We start from the raw sequence: 18,137 nt of genomic DNA, 5'->3' as shown, positions 1-18,137 counted from the left end.
TGATTATCATGTTATTTCTTATGTTTCATATGTTTATTCTTTTATCAATGTAAACTGTGATGACGAAGGTACGTCTTTCACGACCTTCGTCCGAAAATTGTTATATTCTAAAGAAAAATAATGCTTTAAAAGACGAAAGATATTAACCATTAACTTCTTTCTGTGTTGGACTCATAGCATTTAAAATCCCACTCGCCAACTCACCCTCGAGTACTCGACGCTTCCACCGCTCACCGGCTCACTACCGTCCTGCTCCACGCTCCTCGGTTCCCGTGCTCGTGTCATCGACCGCCGGGGCCCACTCACCAGTCTCCCAACACGCAGCGAGCGGCAGCTCCTCCTCGTCTCTCAAAGTCGAGCCGCCACTCGATTAAGCGATTCCAAGGCGGAGCGGTGAGGTGGCTATGGAGTACAGGAGGGTGAAGGATCAGGTAAAACCCGTGTCTAGAATAGCGATTGCAGAAGCCTCTAACCCTTAGAGAACTTTATCAGATTCAATGCGCTCCTCAGATTTAGGTCGCGGTCGGCTGCCTCTTCGATCTAGGAAGAATCTCTCCCTTTCCGGAACTATCACCCAAAGTTCCTGCGGCATTGTCTTTACCTAGGGTTCGTACAATCTATCTGTACTGTATCTGTCGTTGTTTGTAAGTATTTTGAACGCAATGACAGGAGCTGTGCCTTTCAATTAAAAGTAGGAAAGGAAGTTTTCTATACAAGAATGCTTCTCGGTCTCGGAGGTAATTACACGGTCTGATAGCCCAAAGGGACATTGAGTGGTGCGCTAACTCTGCATATGTATTTGAGCCCTCTGTATTGCTCCAGATCTTCATTAGTTAGGCCTGCTACCTGGGTGGGTGTGGATAATTTCTTGTAAAAAATTCTGTGGTTTTGTTCCTTCCACAAATTCCACATGATGCAGATGGCCATACGTTGAAATCACACCTTTTCTCTGTTTGTAGATATCAGATGAATAGGGTTGCTAATCTGGTCGCCGCAGTGAGTGCCATGTTGAATGTGTGTGAGATTGACATGCTTGCATCTGTTTTGGGGGACTGACCATGTTTCATATGCTGGCTAGTTGGTATTGGCAAGGACATCGAAGTTTATGACTGTTGTTTACTCAGATTGATCATGCTGTCGACAACGTCAGCACTCGTTTTGGTTTTAGCTCAATGGACCCAGATTGTGGCATATATTGGTTAACTTGGGAGACAGTTTGAACTGCAGAGGCTTGTTTTGGTCGTAGAATGCTGTTTTGGGCCTAGGGTGAAGCTTCCTGTCATCCTGTGCAACCAAGTTCAGTTTGGTGCTTCCGGCACAGCTGCTGTAGAGAGTAAAAAAATAATTTGCTATCTGATAATTGGCTGCTGCTTGCACAATCAAAACTGTCCAAACACACTCCAAATTTAAACACATTGTGATTCAGCTTGGTTGTTCGACTGACTCATGTTATTGATGACTCAACCAACATGGAACATCTGCAGTTTAAATAACATCCTTTTTCCTTCATCTTGCTCTCGAATGCTGTTCTGTGGTGTACATCGTTTATGGGAACTTGTATCCAAACTGCTTCAAGCATAAGCTGAAGCATGGTTCTTAAGGCGCTAAGGCGAGATAAGGCGCTGGACCACCGCCTAGACGCCTAGGCGATGCCTAAGCGACGCCTAAGGCGATGCCTAAGCGACGCCTAAGGCGATGCCTAAGCGACGCCTAAGGCGAGCAAGGCGACGCCTTATCAACCTGAGAATCAGCAAAACAACCCCATGAAGGAGGAAGAAAAAGAAAAAAGGAGAAGGAAGGGGTAGGAGGCCCAGCCCACCAGCCAGCCCATATAGTCCTTTTTCTGGCAACCCTAGGTTGCCTCTCTCCCCCACCATTCAGCTGCTGCTGCCCCCGATTTCGCCGCCGCCGCCTCAGCTTCGCCGCCGCCGCCGACGATTTGGACGCTGCCTCCAACGATTCGGATGTCGCCGCCCTGGATTTGGCCTCCGATGCAGCCTCCGCCGCCCTGGATTTGGCCTCCGCTGCTCCCGATTCGGCGTTGCCACCCCGAAACGGCGCCGCCCCTTCCCCTTCCCCTCTGCCCTATGCCCTCCCTCTTGCTGATTTTTTACCTAGGCGACGGGGACGCCTTGGATCTTTCGGGCGCCTGGACGCCTAGGCGACGCCTTTAAAACAAGGAGCTGAAGACTGAACTCATGGTTCACAAAATGGTATATGTGTTACTTAACTCTTACAGGGTGAACTACACTGGACCAGTTTGTGCCGTTCTTGATAAGTATGGTTTTGACTAGACCAGCTTTGGTCCAGTCCCTATCTCCCAGAAGTATCCACATAAAAAGAAAAGCTAGTAATATCTAGCCTGCATGTTGCTTTTGTTTGTTTATTCACTATGCCAGCCCTGTATTTTATCTCTAGAGCAGTCTCTAACATATCTTCTGTCCCTAAGGAGATTTATGATGATTTATCTCAGAAGGATGTGGAAAGCCTGAGTGGGAGGACACTATCTAGTGCCAATAGTAAGTTATTGATACATTGTAGAAATGATCCCTTCTTATTTTAACATTGTGGAACTAATTATGGATTCCACCAGCTACAGCTATTGGTCCCGCTTCTGCAGGAGGCGCAAAAGCCAACTCTAGTTGGAAGCTAAAGTAGGTGTCAGTTTCCTCTTAAGTATTGACCTTATTTTTTGACCACATACTTTCTTGAATTTTATTATATCTCCTATCCTTATATTTGCGACAGGTCTGTTGTTACTCTTGCATTGACATTGCTAACAAGTTCTCAGGCAATATTAATTGTGTGGTCAAAAAGAGCTGGAAAATATGAATATAGTGTCACAACAGCTAATTTTTCGGTGAGAAAATGTCTCAAGATGTTTATTACATATACGTTAGATTGCCCACCAATTTGCATGAACTAGCATGTAGACTGTGTTGCCAGATTATTCCTTTTGTTTTTTCAATACATCTTATTTTAGTAATATTTGTTTGTATATGTCTAGGTGGAGGCTTTAAAATGCCTTCTATCACTAGCTGCTCTTTTTAGGACGTGGAACTGCCATGGTGTCACTGATGATAATAGGTGAGGACTGCATTTGGCAACTGTGCTATATAGACCTAGTTCCTACATTTCTAGCATGAGTGTATAATTTTACTTTCAGATGAAGCTATAGTCAACTATTATAAATTTGTTTTACCAATTCCAATCATTAACATGGGAATTATGTTTCAAAGAAATTTACAACATGTTATGAATTTTGCTGTGTATATGGGAAACTGAGACTTGCAATTGCAAATTTGCAATATACAAACTGTTGCTTCTGTTAACTTTGTCATCAACCATTTATTTTTGCTGTTTTCAGATTAACCACATCTTTTGATGAAGTTGGTGTATATCCGATTCCTGCTGTTCTTTACATGGTAAAGAACTTATTGCAGGTGCGAGTGGTACTTCTGTAATATGGCCAATTTAATTTCATGATGTTTAAGCATTTTGACATGGCCATTTGCTGTTATCTGCCAGTACTATATCTTTGTCTACGTGGATGCACCAGCTTATCAAATCTTGAAGAACCTAAATATCATCAGCACAGGTGTTTTGTACCGCATCATTTTGAAGAAAAAGTTAGTATCTTTTGAGCAATTGGAAATTATCTTTACAGATTTACTTTACTCTAAGAGTGGAACTCCAAGGATCATGGTCACAATTTATTTTGTTGATTATTGTTTGACTTGGATAGAAGCAGAATCGGAATTTCAAGTCTTTTAGGCCATGAGTCTGACAGATACCAGACCTGACAGAAAAAGAACTATAGCTCTGTGTGACTGGCCTTCTAGTGGACCACAAGTTTTGTTTCCTTCCTAGGATGTCTTACAATCTTTATTTCATCAGTACCTGTTCGCTGTTCTGCAGTCTTTCACTCTGTGTATGTATATTCAGTTTCCCCCCTGTCCCTTTTAGGCTAAGTGAAATTCAGTGGGCAGCATTTGTTCTTCTATGTGCTGGTTGCACAACAGCTCAACTTAATCCTTCGTAAGCACTAAATGATATTCCACTTCGATTCTCTCTCGTTATCTAGTCATCATTTGGTCATTTAGTTAAACATGAGTTTTGATTAGTTGAAATGTTATCTGTCCTTATTTAGGTCTGACCATGTGCTTCAAACTCCTATTCAAGGTTGGATGATGGCAATTGTGAGTTGTAATAGATGTATACAGTTTCATTAAGTTTACTGTTGGAAGCGTCTTCACCCACGTTGCTGAATTGGTCATTCTCATGCAGGTGATGGCTCTTTTGAGTGGTTTTGCTGGGGTGTATACAGAAGTACGTCTTGTTACTCTTTGTTTATGTTCTCTTATATACATTTATCTGTCAAGTGAATTCATTGGGGGTGTAAGACAGTTGGAATGTTTTTATTTATCTTTGAACACTGCAGGCTATCATTAAAAAACGGCCATCAAGAAACATCAACGTGCAGAACTTTTGGCTATACATATTTGGGGTGATCTTCAATCTAGTTGCAATTTGTGTTCAGGATTATGATGCAGTCATGAATAAGTTAGTGCACACGGAAACTACTAAACTATTATGTCGTCTTCAGTATAAGTTATGGATTTAACACTAACCTATGATATCTGACGCAGAGGCTTTTTCCATGGGTATTCATTCATCACAGTTTTGATGATTCTGAACCACGCACTGAGGTACCAAACACTAACAGTTTAACTTGGTGACTTAATCAAGCAACTGACAGTGGTTTCATTTGCTGTGCAGTGGAATTGCTGTTTCAATGGTGATGAAATATGCTGATAACATAGTCAAGGCATGTGGCACTAGCATGTAAATTTATGCATGAGCATGATAGATGATGCTACTGTTGATTCAGTTGTATATGTGCTGTCCACTAGAGCCTGACTACGGTTTATATGTGGCATTGTAGCCAATAAATGGCTAAGCAGTAACTCGTGAGTATGGTGACTGCGTTAGTTAGGATTAGGTTGGATATGTTTGTTAGCTTCCAAATTAGATAATTTGTTTTGTTTAGTTGCTGTCATTAAGGTGTTCTCTTTTGAATATTTCATGAGTTAGACCTAGTCCCTAGCACCTACACGTGAGGTCACTGTCATCATTTGAATTAAGCAAATAGAAATGTGAAAGAAGTCTAGTCTAAGCCCCGTTTTGTTTCCCTCACTAAATTTTAGTCTCTGTCACATCGGATGTTTGTGTTAGCATGGGCTACAGTAGGCAGGACCCTTGGGTTTTAGGTAGTGCGGCTGCACAGGCATGTTGCCTTGTGCGCTCTCTCCTAGTTTGGTTATTTGGTTGTAATAGGCAAGGATCTTCCTGATTGGATTGTCTAGGATTGTTTCCTGTTGTCTAGGATTGTTCCCATTGTCTAGGATAGTTTCCTATTCCTGTGAACATCCTTGCCTATATGTATTCGAGCCTTTGCTCCCATTAATCATTCAACATTTTCCCAATACAGAGTCTTTCGTGGTATCAAGAGTCCGGGTTCCACCTCAGATTTTTTTCATTTCTGCCCCACTAAGCGCGTCGGCCTCTCTGCCTTATAGCGCCACCACCTCCTTGCCATGCAGCTCTCGCGCACCGGCCTCCCTCCTGTGAGGCACCATGTCCGCTACTGCGCCTCCATCGCCCAAGGGCGCCACCGCCCAGGACAAGGTGGTTGCTACCGCCGTCGACCTTGTTGACTTGTCCGCCTCGGCCACCCTCACCCGCGTTCAACAAGATGAGCTACCCGCCAAGCCACGGAAACGACCAGTGCTGTCGCCCTGGAACACCAGAGGGCCTACGATGCGGATGTTGCCTGCCTCGCCGCGGCCGAGGAGGAGGCTCGTGCCGCGGCCGAGGAGGGGGTCAGTCAGTGGGCTTCGCCAGGGTTCTATCACCCCATGGCCAGCCTACCCTCTTGGGTCAGTCGTTGGCCTCTGCGTTCAGCACGGAGACGCTGCAGCAACCCCCGTCCACTGAGTGGTACTTCGACTTAGGTGCTAGTTCCCACATGACGTCTTCTAGCAATCTTTCACACACTTTTTCGCCACGGTATCCTACTCCATCTATTGTTGTCGGTAATGGCTCCCTGCTTCCTGTGGTCAGCACTGGCTCTACTGAATTACCCCACTCTTTTTTTCTCGAAAGCGCAAGAGAACTGCGCGAAATATATTAAGGAGAAAAAGGTCCAGAAGGACCCCAAGATACAGATAAGGCCTCCTCTACGGCGGCCAATAACAAGCATAAATGAACCCATCCATGACAAAAATACTACTAAAAAACAGCACTACAACTATCTAGCTAACATGGAGACCTGGGATGGGGGCAGTAAGCAAGGACAGCTTCTTTGCACCAACCAAAACCCAAAGATCAATCTCCAAACCAACACTTCTAATAGCAATAACAACACTACCCCCACTCTTTATTTCTTAATATTATACTTGTGTCTCCACAAATTATTAAGAATCTTATTTTAGTTCGACAATTTACTATCGACAACAATTGCTCTGTTGAGTTTGACCCTAGTGGTTTTTCTGTGAAGGATCTGCAAACTCGGAACGTGATCGTCAGGTACAATAGCTCCAGGGCCCTGTACCCCCTGCACCTTCCTCTAGCACAGTCTTTGGTCGCCATGACCACCTCTCCCCTGTGGCACCGCCGTCTCGGTCAACCTGGTCATGAAGCTCTGTTGAAGCTCGCGTCTAGTGTCTCCACTCATTTACAGGACTGCTCCACCTTATGTCATGCTTGTCAGCTCGGGTGCCATGTGCCCTTTCATGCGTTTACCTCCCGTGTGTCTAATAAGTTTGATCTTATATATTGTGACCTCTGGACATCTCCAATTGTCAGTGTGTCTAGTTATAAATATTATTTGGTCATCCTTGATGATTGCACATTATTTGTGGACTTTTCCTCTTCGTATTAAATCTGACACTTTCAGCACGCTCACGACCTTCATTGCCTACACCTCCACTCAGTTATGCGCCTCTGTGAAGGCCATCCAATGCGACAATGGGCGTGAGTTTGATAACTCTAGCGCCCGTACCTTACGTCTCAGCTAGGGCATCCACTCTGGATGTCCTGTGCCTACACCTCGCCTTAAAACGGTAAAGCTGAACACATCATTCAGTCAGTCAATAATGTTGTTCGCTCTCTATTGTTCCAGGCATCCATGCCCCCTCGTATTGGGTCGAGGCACTATATCCACTGCAACAAGGCTGATTAACATCTTGCCAACTAAGACCCTTGCTTTCTCTACGCCGCATCTTGCTTTGCATGGCACTCCACCGGTGTATGATCATCTACGGGTTTTCGATTGCAAGTGTTATCCCAACCTGTCTATCACAGCTCCCCACAAACTAGCTCTCAGGTTTGCCCTGTGTGTCTTCCTTGGCTATTCCGACCATCACAAAGGTTACCGCTGCCTTGATCTTTCTTCCAATTGCATCATCATCTCGAGGCATGTCATCTTTGATGAAAATGCTTTTCCCTTTGGTGATCGCGATGGACCAGGCTCTCCTTCAACTTTGGAGATTCTTGATGCTCCTGACACTGTGCCTAGTCCTATTGGACCACAACACATTCTTTAGGAACTCTCCCCGACGACCTTGGATCGACAGTAGCTACAACAGGCACCTCCGTGCTTGCGCTCGAGGACCTTGTGGCACCGCTGAATTTATCCGTGCCACGCGTGGCCTCGACGCCCCTTCCCGTGCCACATGTGACTTTGTCGACATCGCCTGATGTGTACCTGCGCCCCGCTTGCACGTTGCCAGCACCTTCCATGGCGCAGGTGTCCCCGGGCGCCGCCACGCGCGGCCCACTGCCGGGCTTTCCACCTCTTCAGGCTCCGGCGCGCGTCATCACCAACATCTACACGTGTCGGGAACACACTGATCCTGTTCCGGCACCACCCGCATCATCTCCTACGTCGCTTCTCAACGGTGCTGCTGCTGTCCAGCCAGTGACCAACCAACACCCGATGGCGACGCACGCTAAGCATATTCACATTCCGGTGCTGTTCCATGCTACACAACTCTCCTCGGTGCCCAAGACCACACTTGGGATCTCGTGCCTCGGCCACCTCAAGCCATCGTGGTGACAGGCAAATGGGTCTTCAAGCATAAGTTCAATGCCGATGGGACACTAGAGTGGTATAAGGCATGCTGGGTTCTTCGAGGTTTCATCCAGTGTCCTGGTGTGGATTTCTATGAGACATTAAGTCCTGTGGTGAAGCCAAGCTACGGTTCGCACAGTCCTCTCCCTGGCTCTATCCCAGAGGTGGCCCGCGCACCAGCTTGATGTGAAGAATGCTTTTTCTGCATGGCACTTTGCCCGAGACTGTGTACTGCGTTCAACCATCCGGATTTGAAGACCCTGCACATCCAAATCTTATTTGTTGATTGAACAAGTCTCTCTACGGGTTGAAGCAGGCTCCTTGTGCATGGTTCAACAAATTTGCTACATATTTACTCCCTCGGTTTTGTTGAGGCCAAGTCAGACACATCACTCTTTGTATTTCAGCGTGGACCTGACACTGCTTATTTGTTGCTCTATGTCGACAACATTGTCCTCACTGCTTCCTCGACTGCTCTCCTGCGCTGGATCATCTTGGTCCTGCAACAGGAGTTCTCAATGAAGGATCTCGGTGTGCTGCATCACTTACATGGTATGCATGTTCAGCCCTCATGCGAGTCTTCTTTCTCAAAAGCAGTACATGGTGGAGCTCCTTGATCGCGCTGGGATGTCAGAGTGTAAGCCCTGCCTGACACCGGTTGACACCAACCCGAAGGTTGCCTCAGCAGAGGGTGCACCGGTGACTGACACTTGGGATTTTTGCAATCTTGCTAGTGCATTACAGTGGCTCACATTCACTCGGCCTGACATTGCCTATGCTGTTCAGCAAGTTTGCCTTCACATGCATGCTCCCTGGGAGCCACATCTTGCTGCGCTGAAGCGGATTTTTTGATACATTCGCCACACCCTTGATCTTGCCCTACTGCTGCAACCATTTACATCGACTGATCTTGTGGTCTACACTGATGCTGATTAAGCAGGTTGCCTGGATACGCGCAGGTCCACCTTGGGCTATGCTGCGTTCCTTGGTGACAACCTCGTCTCCTGGTCCTCCAAGCGTCAGAACACCGTCTCGAGGTCTAGTGCTGAAGCTGAGTATCGCGCTGTGGCAAATGGAGTTGCAGAAGCTACATGGCTGCGCCAGCTCCTCTTAGAACTCCACACCCCTCTCCGTCGCGCCACACTGATGTATTGTGACAACATCAGTGCTGTCTACATGTCCTCCAACCCTGTCCAGCATCAACACACCAAGTACATCGAGATTGATCTTCACTTCGTCCGAGAACGGGTTGCTGCCGGTGATCTTCGTGTCCTGCATGTGCCAATGACATCACAGTATGTGGACATCTTCACCAAGGGCATCCCTTAGTATTCACTGAATTTAGGATTAGTCTGAACGTGTGCAGTGGCTGACGATCTGACTGCCGAGGGTGTTAGCATGGGCTATAGTAGGCAGGACCCTTGTGTTTTAGGTAGTGCGGCTGCATAGGCATGTTGCCTTGTGCGCCCTCTCCTAGTTTTAGTTATTTGGTTGTAATAGGCAAGGATCTTCCTGATTGGATTGTCTAGGATTGTTTCCTATTGTCTAAAGATAGTTTCCCATTGTCCAGGATAGTTTCCTATTCCTGTGAACATCCTTGCCTATATGTACTCGAGCCTTTGCTCCTATTAACCATTCAACATTTTCCCAATACACTGTCTTTCAGTTTGGATGCTAGTTAGAAGTATTAAATATAGTCTAAGTACAAAACTAATCACACAGATGAGGACTAAACGATAAGACGAACTAATTAGGCTTAATAAATTTGCCTTGCCGTTTAGTCTTCAGCTGTATAATTAGTTTATAATTTGACTATATTTAATACTCGTAAAAGACATTCAAACATCTAATATGACTTAACACCGTCTAAGTATCCACCATCCTGCTAACTCCCTGGACTGAGTCGCTGCCTTGAGGGTCACAAATTGAGGCTTCGGTTTGAATTAGATCATCTCAGAGAAGTAGCTAGGAACAGTAAAGTTCTTTTAATTATATGCACAATAATTCTAAATGGCACTGAAAACGATACTTGGTACATTATTGGTGCATGCATTTTACTGTTTTCCCATTGTTTCAAACATGCATATGTTTGCTTAATCTTTCTGGAAGCAATACATCTACTCTAAGTTTACCAAATACCTAGATCATTAGCTTAAATAGTATTAATTTAAAGCACTTGAATTTATCTTTGGCATTGGAAAAAGGGGATTTTATCTCTAGTCTATCCCAAACTTGGTTGGGACTAAAAGGCTGTTATTATTGGCCTCCAGGAGAACAGATTTAGATACTCCCAAACATCAGTCATATATGTGCTTTAAACCAGATGCATCTTTTATTTGGATGTTAAGTTGTTAACTAAATGTGCCCCCTCCTATTGTGTCCTGTCCTGCCTCATCCCATGAAGCAAACACTAGAATAATTTTGGTCTTCTTGGTGTGCTTCGATGTAGTTAAATATCACAGCAGTCTTTACTGACAATATGTATTTACAGGTCTATTCAACTTCAGTTGCAATGCTTCTGACAGCAGTTGTATCTGTCTTCTTGTTCAACTTCCATTTATCCCTCGCATTCTTCCTTGGATCCACGTAAGTGTTAATGATAATTTTGTTGCAGCTTCTGCTGATCAGAGCTTTCAAACTCATGATAGAATATTGCAATATGCGAAACTTTCAGAGTTGTTTCCGTCTCAGTGTACCTGCACTCAATTGGAAAACTTCAACCACAGAAATAAGGTTTGTTTAGTCACTGATTGCTGACTGCTCCTCGTCTGTTAGTAATCACTGGATAACACAGGATTGGTGAAGATGGAATATGGGATTCATTATCGGTGTTTGGTGCTTTGAGGCTATAAGAAAAGCTTCAGTGGAGATGAGATTTGATTGCATAGTTGTGAAAGTTAGTAGGTGGTCAAAGTAAGAACCAGAAATGTATTTTTGGAGGGGTTCTAGCTATTATCCGGTCTAGTTTTTGTTCTATTCTATCAAGTCGAGTTCGTTGATCGCTAACCGCATCCGTGCCTAGTTTTTGATATATCAAACGCACATTTATTGTAATGCTAGTATTTTGAAATACTAGGTAGTACCCAATTGTTGTATGGAGCTAGTTGTCTTTTCATTCTAATGTATAGAATTACCATTCTTTTTACCACCGAGCGTGTGGACCGATGTTGAGGCCCTTTTTACTCTCTTGATTACATAATCCATCTAATAAATCTATGTTGTTTGTTTGTCTCTTAACTTATTTAAACTGGATTATATAATCTAGATATCTAAATTATGATAATTCATAAGCATGTCATTAGGTGTTTATATAATTTATAAGTTAGTTGGATTATATAATCATGGGATGAAACAAACAAGGCCGGTGCAGGAGCAGGATATTTGATCCTGCAAAGTATATTTTAATCATGTTCGGTGTTTGTATTATGCTAGAATTATCTTATGGGCATTCCACTCGGATGCGTCCAAAATGCAGACAATCATATTTTTGTCTCAATACTCTTGATTTGAATATGTATTTTTTAAATTTGAACGTATTGGATGTGTTTTTCTAATTCTGTGTTTCATGGCCAATTGGCCATAATAAAGTGTAGGGTGTTTTTAGTTTGTGCACAGGCCGGCGTGCTCTGAGCATTGAACTTCCAAATATAGCGTAAGACAATATTGTGATGCTTGAATACATTTCACTGCAGAGCCAAATTCAACCATTGATCCTGTGCTGCTAATATTTCTGAAATTTGTTTGGAGTTCCGGATTCAAATAAAGAATCAATAATCATCACATAATCGAGTATCTCACACTTAACAGATGTAGAACAGAAAACCGCCATCAGAAACATGCACCATGAATATAAACGTCGAAGCTTGGGATGGATGAAAACTAGATTCACGGACATAAGAAAACATCAAAACTATAACAGCTGGTGTTACGAGAACTAAAACCTTGGCATATCATCTTAACATTTACTAGGATAACAAATTTGTAAAAAGGTGAGGTCGTGTCGTTTCGAAAAAAGCAAGAGAAGTTAGGCTTTGTTTGAAATCTACTACAAGCAAACAACTTTTAAACCAATGGCAATTTAGACATGAGATCCATACTCCAAAGTTGGGTTTGAGCTTAAGAATAACCTTGTTTTTAGTAGGATACAATAAGTTGATGAAAGATTTGAAGCAGATCAAGTTTAATTTCAACTTTAAACTAGCCCAAAAGTGGATTTTAAGATCTAGCTATGTTTTGCTAAAAGTACATATATCAAAGTTGTGGAGATTGGAAAAGTGAACAATTTTCATATTTGGAGCTCTCCAATGGGAGAATTTGAAGTAATTTGCAAAAGTTTAGATTTGGGTCAGTTTGAAATCAGCCCAAAACAGTTTGGTTTACCTGTTTTTGAATTACTGTAACATTTAATCCATGAGTATTTTGAAAAAGGTTGCTATAGCAAACTTGCAGAGACACTATAAAAGAGCAGTTTTTATTAAGTGTTGCAGCCCTAAAACCATATGGAATCAGGAGAAAAAGTGGCCCAAACAGGAGCTGATAGAAATTGTGGATTTCAGACTTTGTGCAATAACCTGAAACTTAATTTTAGTGTTATGAGTACAATTTTGGAGCTTAATTGTGGTTAATCTATAATGCTTTGGGTTGTAGTTTCTCTAGAAGAATTGAATACCATATATTGGTGAATCAATCTCCTCAAGTAGATTTGGCTTGGGGATGCACGGAAAAATAGAGTAAAACCTGCCCAAAAATGGACTGTCAGTTTGCAATGACTGAATTTTTGTTCAAATTAGCTGAAAACTGAATTGCAGCAGATTGCTCGGTTTGGAGCTCTCCTGTGACCAATTCATGAGGTTTTGGGCTACAAGTTGTATAGCAAAGTCAAATACCAGATGAAGGTGAACAAGTTTCATGAGAGGAGTGAGGCTTGCTACTGTGTAAAATGTGGAGAAATGTGTGCTGCAATCTTCTATGTTGTTGCGTTCAGTTCATTTTCAGTTAGCTGAAGCCGAGTTGCCGTATTTTCACCTAACTTTGGAGCTCTATAGCTCTCAATTTGTGAGCTTTCGACCTTAGGTTGCTGCACTAAGTTTGTAGAGATACATGTTGTCAACAAGTTTGGTTAACGGAGATCTCCCTGTTAGCACAGAAAATTGTAATTAAATCGGTCTCTAAGTTGCTCTGTCAGATAGATGTGTACTGAATTTTGATCAGCAGCTGAAACGGGTTTCAATGTTTCATTCGATTCTTAGAGCTTTGTTGTGACTATTTAGTGGTGTTCTGACCTGCAGTACCTGTAGCTAATTGTTAGGGGATAGTTTGGTAAACAATTGGCATTAAGGTTGATCCCGCATTACCATTTAAAATCATGGGATTAGGTGGTAGTCGAGATGCAAGTTCAGTTCGGTGGTGTAAGTTTAGTTGTAGGTAACTGAAGAATTGTCAGTTAACTGAATTTGTCTCAGTTTGGGCAGGCTTCTGCTTACTTGCTTGTTTCCTGTGTGCTCGGCGTCGGTAGTAGAAAGAGGCAAAAGTTTGAGTGCAGGTTCTGGTGGCCGAAGCTGATTCATGATATGGAGAAAAGGAAAGATCTCAGCCCCACGATTATGCCGACATTGCTTGGTTGGTTTGGTTAGAGAGTGCCCTGGGAGGTTCAAAGTATCTGCGGTGGAGTCCTTATCTGCCTGGTCTCTAGCTGCGTTGCTTGCCCAAGCTCGATGCCTTGCTGTGCCTGTGGTGCCGCGTGGTGTTGGACTTGAGCTTCACGCCTACTTGCGAGCGAGCCGCGCTCGCGTGCGCACAGCCTGGGGCGCCGCGTGGCCCACGATGCCACGTGGCTGCTTGCTATCAGTCATTGCCCCAGCCTTGAGTTGAAGATAGAGCCGACGTCTACTTCTTCAGACCGCTTGCTACGTCTAGTTTATGTTTCTTCTCACGAAAATGAGAACCAGCGCAACGCTCCTCATCCTTGTAGCCGCCTCCGGGCCACAGCAGTCGCACGTCGGGTGGTCCTCAGTTCCCAGTCACTCACTTCCTTTTACTGTGCGGTGTCACAACCCTGGGACGGTGGAGCGCAAGCCACCGTCGTGAGCTGTTGCCAGGCGGAAGCAAACTTCCGGATGCGCTTCAACAGGTAGAAACGGTGGAATACTTTCTGCAATTCTTTTTTTTGTCCTCTTATCTAGTATTTGTCCAGTATATATAGTACAACACTAGACTAATACAACCCACTAGTAAAATGGCCACAATAGGCCTATTACTCACAGATTACATCTTGATTACAGCTGATTACCCAACAATCAAGTAGTGCCATTCCTAACATTACCCCCTCGCTAGAGTTTGATTGTCCACAATCAAGTGCGTCTGGGAAGCGCTTCTTCATCACCTCATAGTCTTCCCAAGTAGCTGCATCTTATAGTAAATGAGACCACACCACACGAATTTGAATCACAACATGACTCCCTTTTCTCACCATGCGATAATCACAATGTACAAATGCTTGACCTCTACTTGAGACAGATCCACCAACTGAGACAGATCCGAAAACACAGGAGCTGCATTTGGTGTGAAAGCTTTCAACTATGAAACATGGAATACTGGAAGTACCAAAGAATTCTCGGGCAGTTCCAAATAATATGCCACTAACCCAATCTTCTTCAACACCTTGAATGGCCCAAAGTACTTATAGGCTAGTTTAGGGCAAGGATGATTAACCACTGAACTTTGTACATAAGGTTGCAATTTGAGCAGAACCAATTCCCCTTCTTGAAACACTCGATCAGACCTTCTCTTATCAGCTTGAATTTTCATTCGATTCTGTGCTGCTGCTAACCGAGACTTCAATATTTCTGAACACTATTGTCTTCCATCAACAAATCATGGACTGATTGATCCTTTTCCTCAGACAACACTGGTGCTGCAGCAAACATTGGATCATACCCATATAGCACCTTAAAAAGAGAAAATCCAAGAGCAGTGTGATAGGATGAATTGTACCAGAATTCTGCTAATGGAAGCCACCTTTTCCACTTAGCAGGACAATCATGAATGGCACACCTTAAGTACATTTCCAAGCATTGATTAACCCTTTCTGATTGGCCATCAGATTGAGGATGATAAGCAGTGGTCAGAGCCAACTTTGTGTCCAAAGATTGAAATAAGGACTTCCAAAAATGGCTAGTAAAAATCTTATCCCTGTCTGAAACCAATGATGAAGTTTCACCACATTATCCAAAAACACTTGTGCCATAGTTGCTGCCGAGAAAGGGTGTTTCAAAGCAAAGAAGTGTGCATACTTGGAGTATCTATCAACCACCACCAAAATAGTATCACACCGTTCTGACATTGGAAGGCCTTCAATGAAGTCCATAGTCAAGTCATGTCATGCACCCTAAGGAATAGGTAAAGGTTGTAGCAATCCTGGTGAGAGAACTCTCTCAGATTTAGCATGTTGACATACTAAACACTGCTGCACAAACAATTTGATATCAGTTTTCAACCCTTTCCACCAAAACAACCTCTTCACTCTGTGATAAGTTGCCAGGCTGCCAAAATGGCCTCCCACCATACTGTCATGTAGTGCAGCAATAATCTTTGTTCTGAGAGCTGAGTTCTGAGCAACCCAAATCTGATTCCGTTTTCTAATCACACCTTTCTGCACTGAAAACCCTTGTTCATTGGGACTATGAATGACAGCTCATAATCTCTGAGCTTCATCATCAGTCACATAAGAGTTAAGCACCTCTTGTACCCACAAAGGCTTCACTTCTGTCAAAGTCTGCAGTGCCATAAAATGCCCAACTCTAGACAAAGCACCAGCAGCAATATTCTCTTTACCTTGTTTATAGACAATTTTGTATTGTAGTCCCATTAATATAGCCATGGCCTTCTTTTGCAATTTCGACTGCAATACTTGCTCATTTAGAAAACTCAATGCCTTGTGATCTGTTCGAATCACAAATTCAGCTCTTTGTAGATATTGACGCCACCTTTCCTCTGCCATTAAAAGAGCCAAGAATTCCTTGTCATAAATGGATAGCATCTGATTTTTCTCACATAGAGCTTTGCTAAGAAATGCAATGGGTCTGTTTCTTTGCATTAAAACTGCCCCAATCCCATCCATGCAGGCATCAGTTTCTACCATAAATACTTCTTCAAAATTAGGCAAAGCTAGCACTGGTGTCTCACACATAGCTTGTTTCAACTGCTGGAAAGTTGTTTAAGCACCTTGACTCTAGTGAAATGCCTTATGTTTGAGAAGGTTAGTGAGAGGTTTAGCAATGATTCTATAATCCTTCACAAATCTCCTATAATACCCTGTTAAACCAAAAAAACCTCTCAACTCAGTCACACTGGTAGGTGTAGGCCACTTCTCCATAACCTCAGTTTTAGAAGGATCGGTGGATACTCCCTTCTGAGAAATAATATGCCCTAGATACAACAACTCCAACTTCCCAAAAACACACTTCAATTACTTTAAAAAGAACTTGTGTTCCTTCAACTTCTCAAACACCAGTCTCAAATGCTGTAAATGATCAGCCCAAGATGCACTATAGATCAATATATCGTCAATGAATACCAAGACAAATTTACGAAGAAAGGGTGCTAACACTGAGTTCATAGCACACTGAAAAGTTGAACGCGCATTAGTGAGACCAAAAGGCATGACCCTAAATTGGTAATGACCTTGATGAGTTTTAAATGCTGTCTTGAATTCATCTGTCTCACCCATTCGAATCTGATGATACCCAACTGTAAGATCAAGACTGGTAAAGAATTGTGTGCCTAATAACTCATCTAGAATCTCTTCAACTAGTGGCATAGGAAATCTGTAACACCCAAAATTCTATTTTGGAATTTATAACTTTAACAATTAAAAATGTCCCAAAATGAATATATTGTTCAAACAAAAGACTAAAATAAAAGATACTTAAAAATTAAATTATACTTGGTTTGGATTAGATATAGAAGAATTATGTGTTAGACTTTTCTTTTTGATAAAATAATTGGAAATATTCTTTGGATAGGTTGAGATAAAACTATCCCTTAGTATAAAATTTATTTAATTGTGTTCTTTAAAACATATGATTTAGATATATAATAACAAGAAGATTTCTCATGTGTTTTAAAACAAGTGGGATGTTTCTTTCATTAACTGTGTAGTTTAAAATATTCATGAATAAACAAATACAGAAAAAAGAGAATAAATGAAATATTTATGCAAAAACATGTTCTGAGCATTTTCAAAATTTGAGGTAAACTTGAATCAAATTCTAATTTGAAATATAAAAAGAAAAAGAAAAAAGAAAAAAAGAAAAGGAAAAGCTTACCTTCGCTCGGCCGAATTCACTAAACCGGCCCAACACAAACGACCTGTGCGCTGGGTGCCGCCGACAGGCGGGCCGCTCCTATCGACCCCCCGCGCGCCCTCGTAGCACTGCCACCAGGGCCCGGACGGGCAGAACTCCCGAGTTTTTCCACCGCGCGTATGCTTGGCTGACTGGTGGGCTCGGCTTGTCAGCCGACCCTATACATCTTCCCGAACGACTCCTCTGCGTGGTTCCGCCGCCAGCGCCAGGATAGCTGGCTTGCTGCAGAACTCACGGTCCGTTACATCCTCCTTCGCCTTGGCACGCGATTCAGACTTTAGGATATAAAGCGTGGGACCCTGAACACCCCCTGTCCATCATTTGTGGAGCGCCATAGACTGCCGACCAAGCCGTGGGGGAAATTTTGAGCCGCCACCGCTGAACCGACCTCACGTCCGAATTTTTTGTATTTTAGCCCTTAAACCGAAGTAAATTTACGTTTAGACCTAAAAAAATTTTAAATGCAGTTTTGGACCCTTTGCTCGGCGCCATAGGCCGTGGCGCCGAGCTAACACAGCTCGGCGCCACAGCCTATGGCGCCGAGCTCTGACGTGGCCGCAACGGCTAGTTGCGTCCAGGGCTTACCTGGCTCCGACGTGGCGGCGGCGCGGCCTCGTAGCTCGGCGCCACAGATCTTG

The 18,137-nt window shown here is 43.3% G+C and overlaps 1 protein-coding gene across 14 annotated transcripts; it reads left to right on the top strand.

Annotated features, from left to right (window-relative positions):
* Positions 1-164: 164 nt before the first annotated feature.
* LOC100283535 (UDP-galactose translocator) lies at positions 165-11,282 on the top strand. Of its 14 annotated transcripts, none has more exons than XM_020545077.3 (16): positions 209-431; positions 2,450-2,519; positions 2,594-2,654; positions 2,749-2,860; positions 3,008-3,087; positions 3,368-3,443; positions 3,529-3,629; positions 3,967-4,038; positions 4,151-4,199; positions 4,288-4,329; positions 4,442-4,563; positions 4,650-4,709; positions 4,780-4,828; positions 10,626-10,720; positions 10,809-10,867; positions 10,929-11,282. In XM_020545077.3, the coding sequence occupies exons 1-15, from the start codon at positions 405-407 to the stop codon at positions 10,864-10,866; spliced, it is 1,074 nt and encodes a 357-aa protein (XP_020400666.1). In that variant the 5' UTR covers positions 209-404; the 3' UTR covers position 10,867; positions 10,929-11,282. The 14 variants fall into 14 exon arrangements, with proteins under 14 accessions (XP_020400664.1, XP_035818962.1, XP_020400666.1 ...); XM_035963070.1 differs by having other exon boundaries at positions 213-431; positions 2,453-2,519; positions 3,946-4,038; XM_020545078.3 differs by having other exon boundaries at positions 241-431; positions 2,453-2,519.
* The last annotated feature ends 6,855 nt before the right edge of the window (positions 11,283-18,137 follow it).

Source organism: Zea mays, chromosome 10, assembly GCF_902167145.1.
Source record: "Zea mays cultivar B73 chromosome 10, Zm-B73-REFERENCE-NAM-5.0, whole genome shotgun sequence".
Taxonomy (NCBI): Eukaryota; Viridiplantae; Streptophyta; class Magnoliopsida; order Poales; family Poaceae; genus Zea; species Zea mays.
Note: the sequence above shows the minus strand (reverse complement) of the source record. Positions and strands in the feature narration are given on the sequence as shown.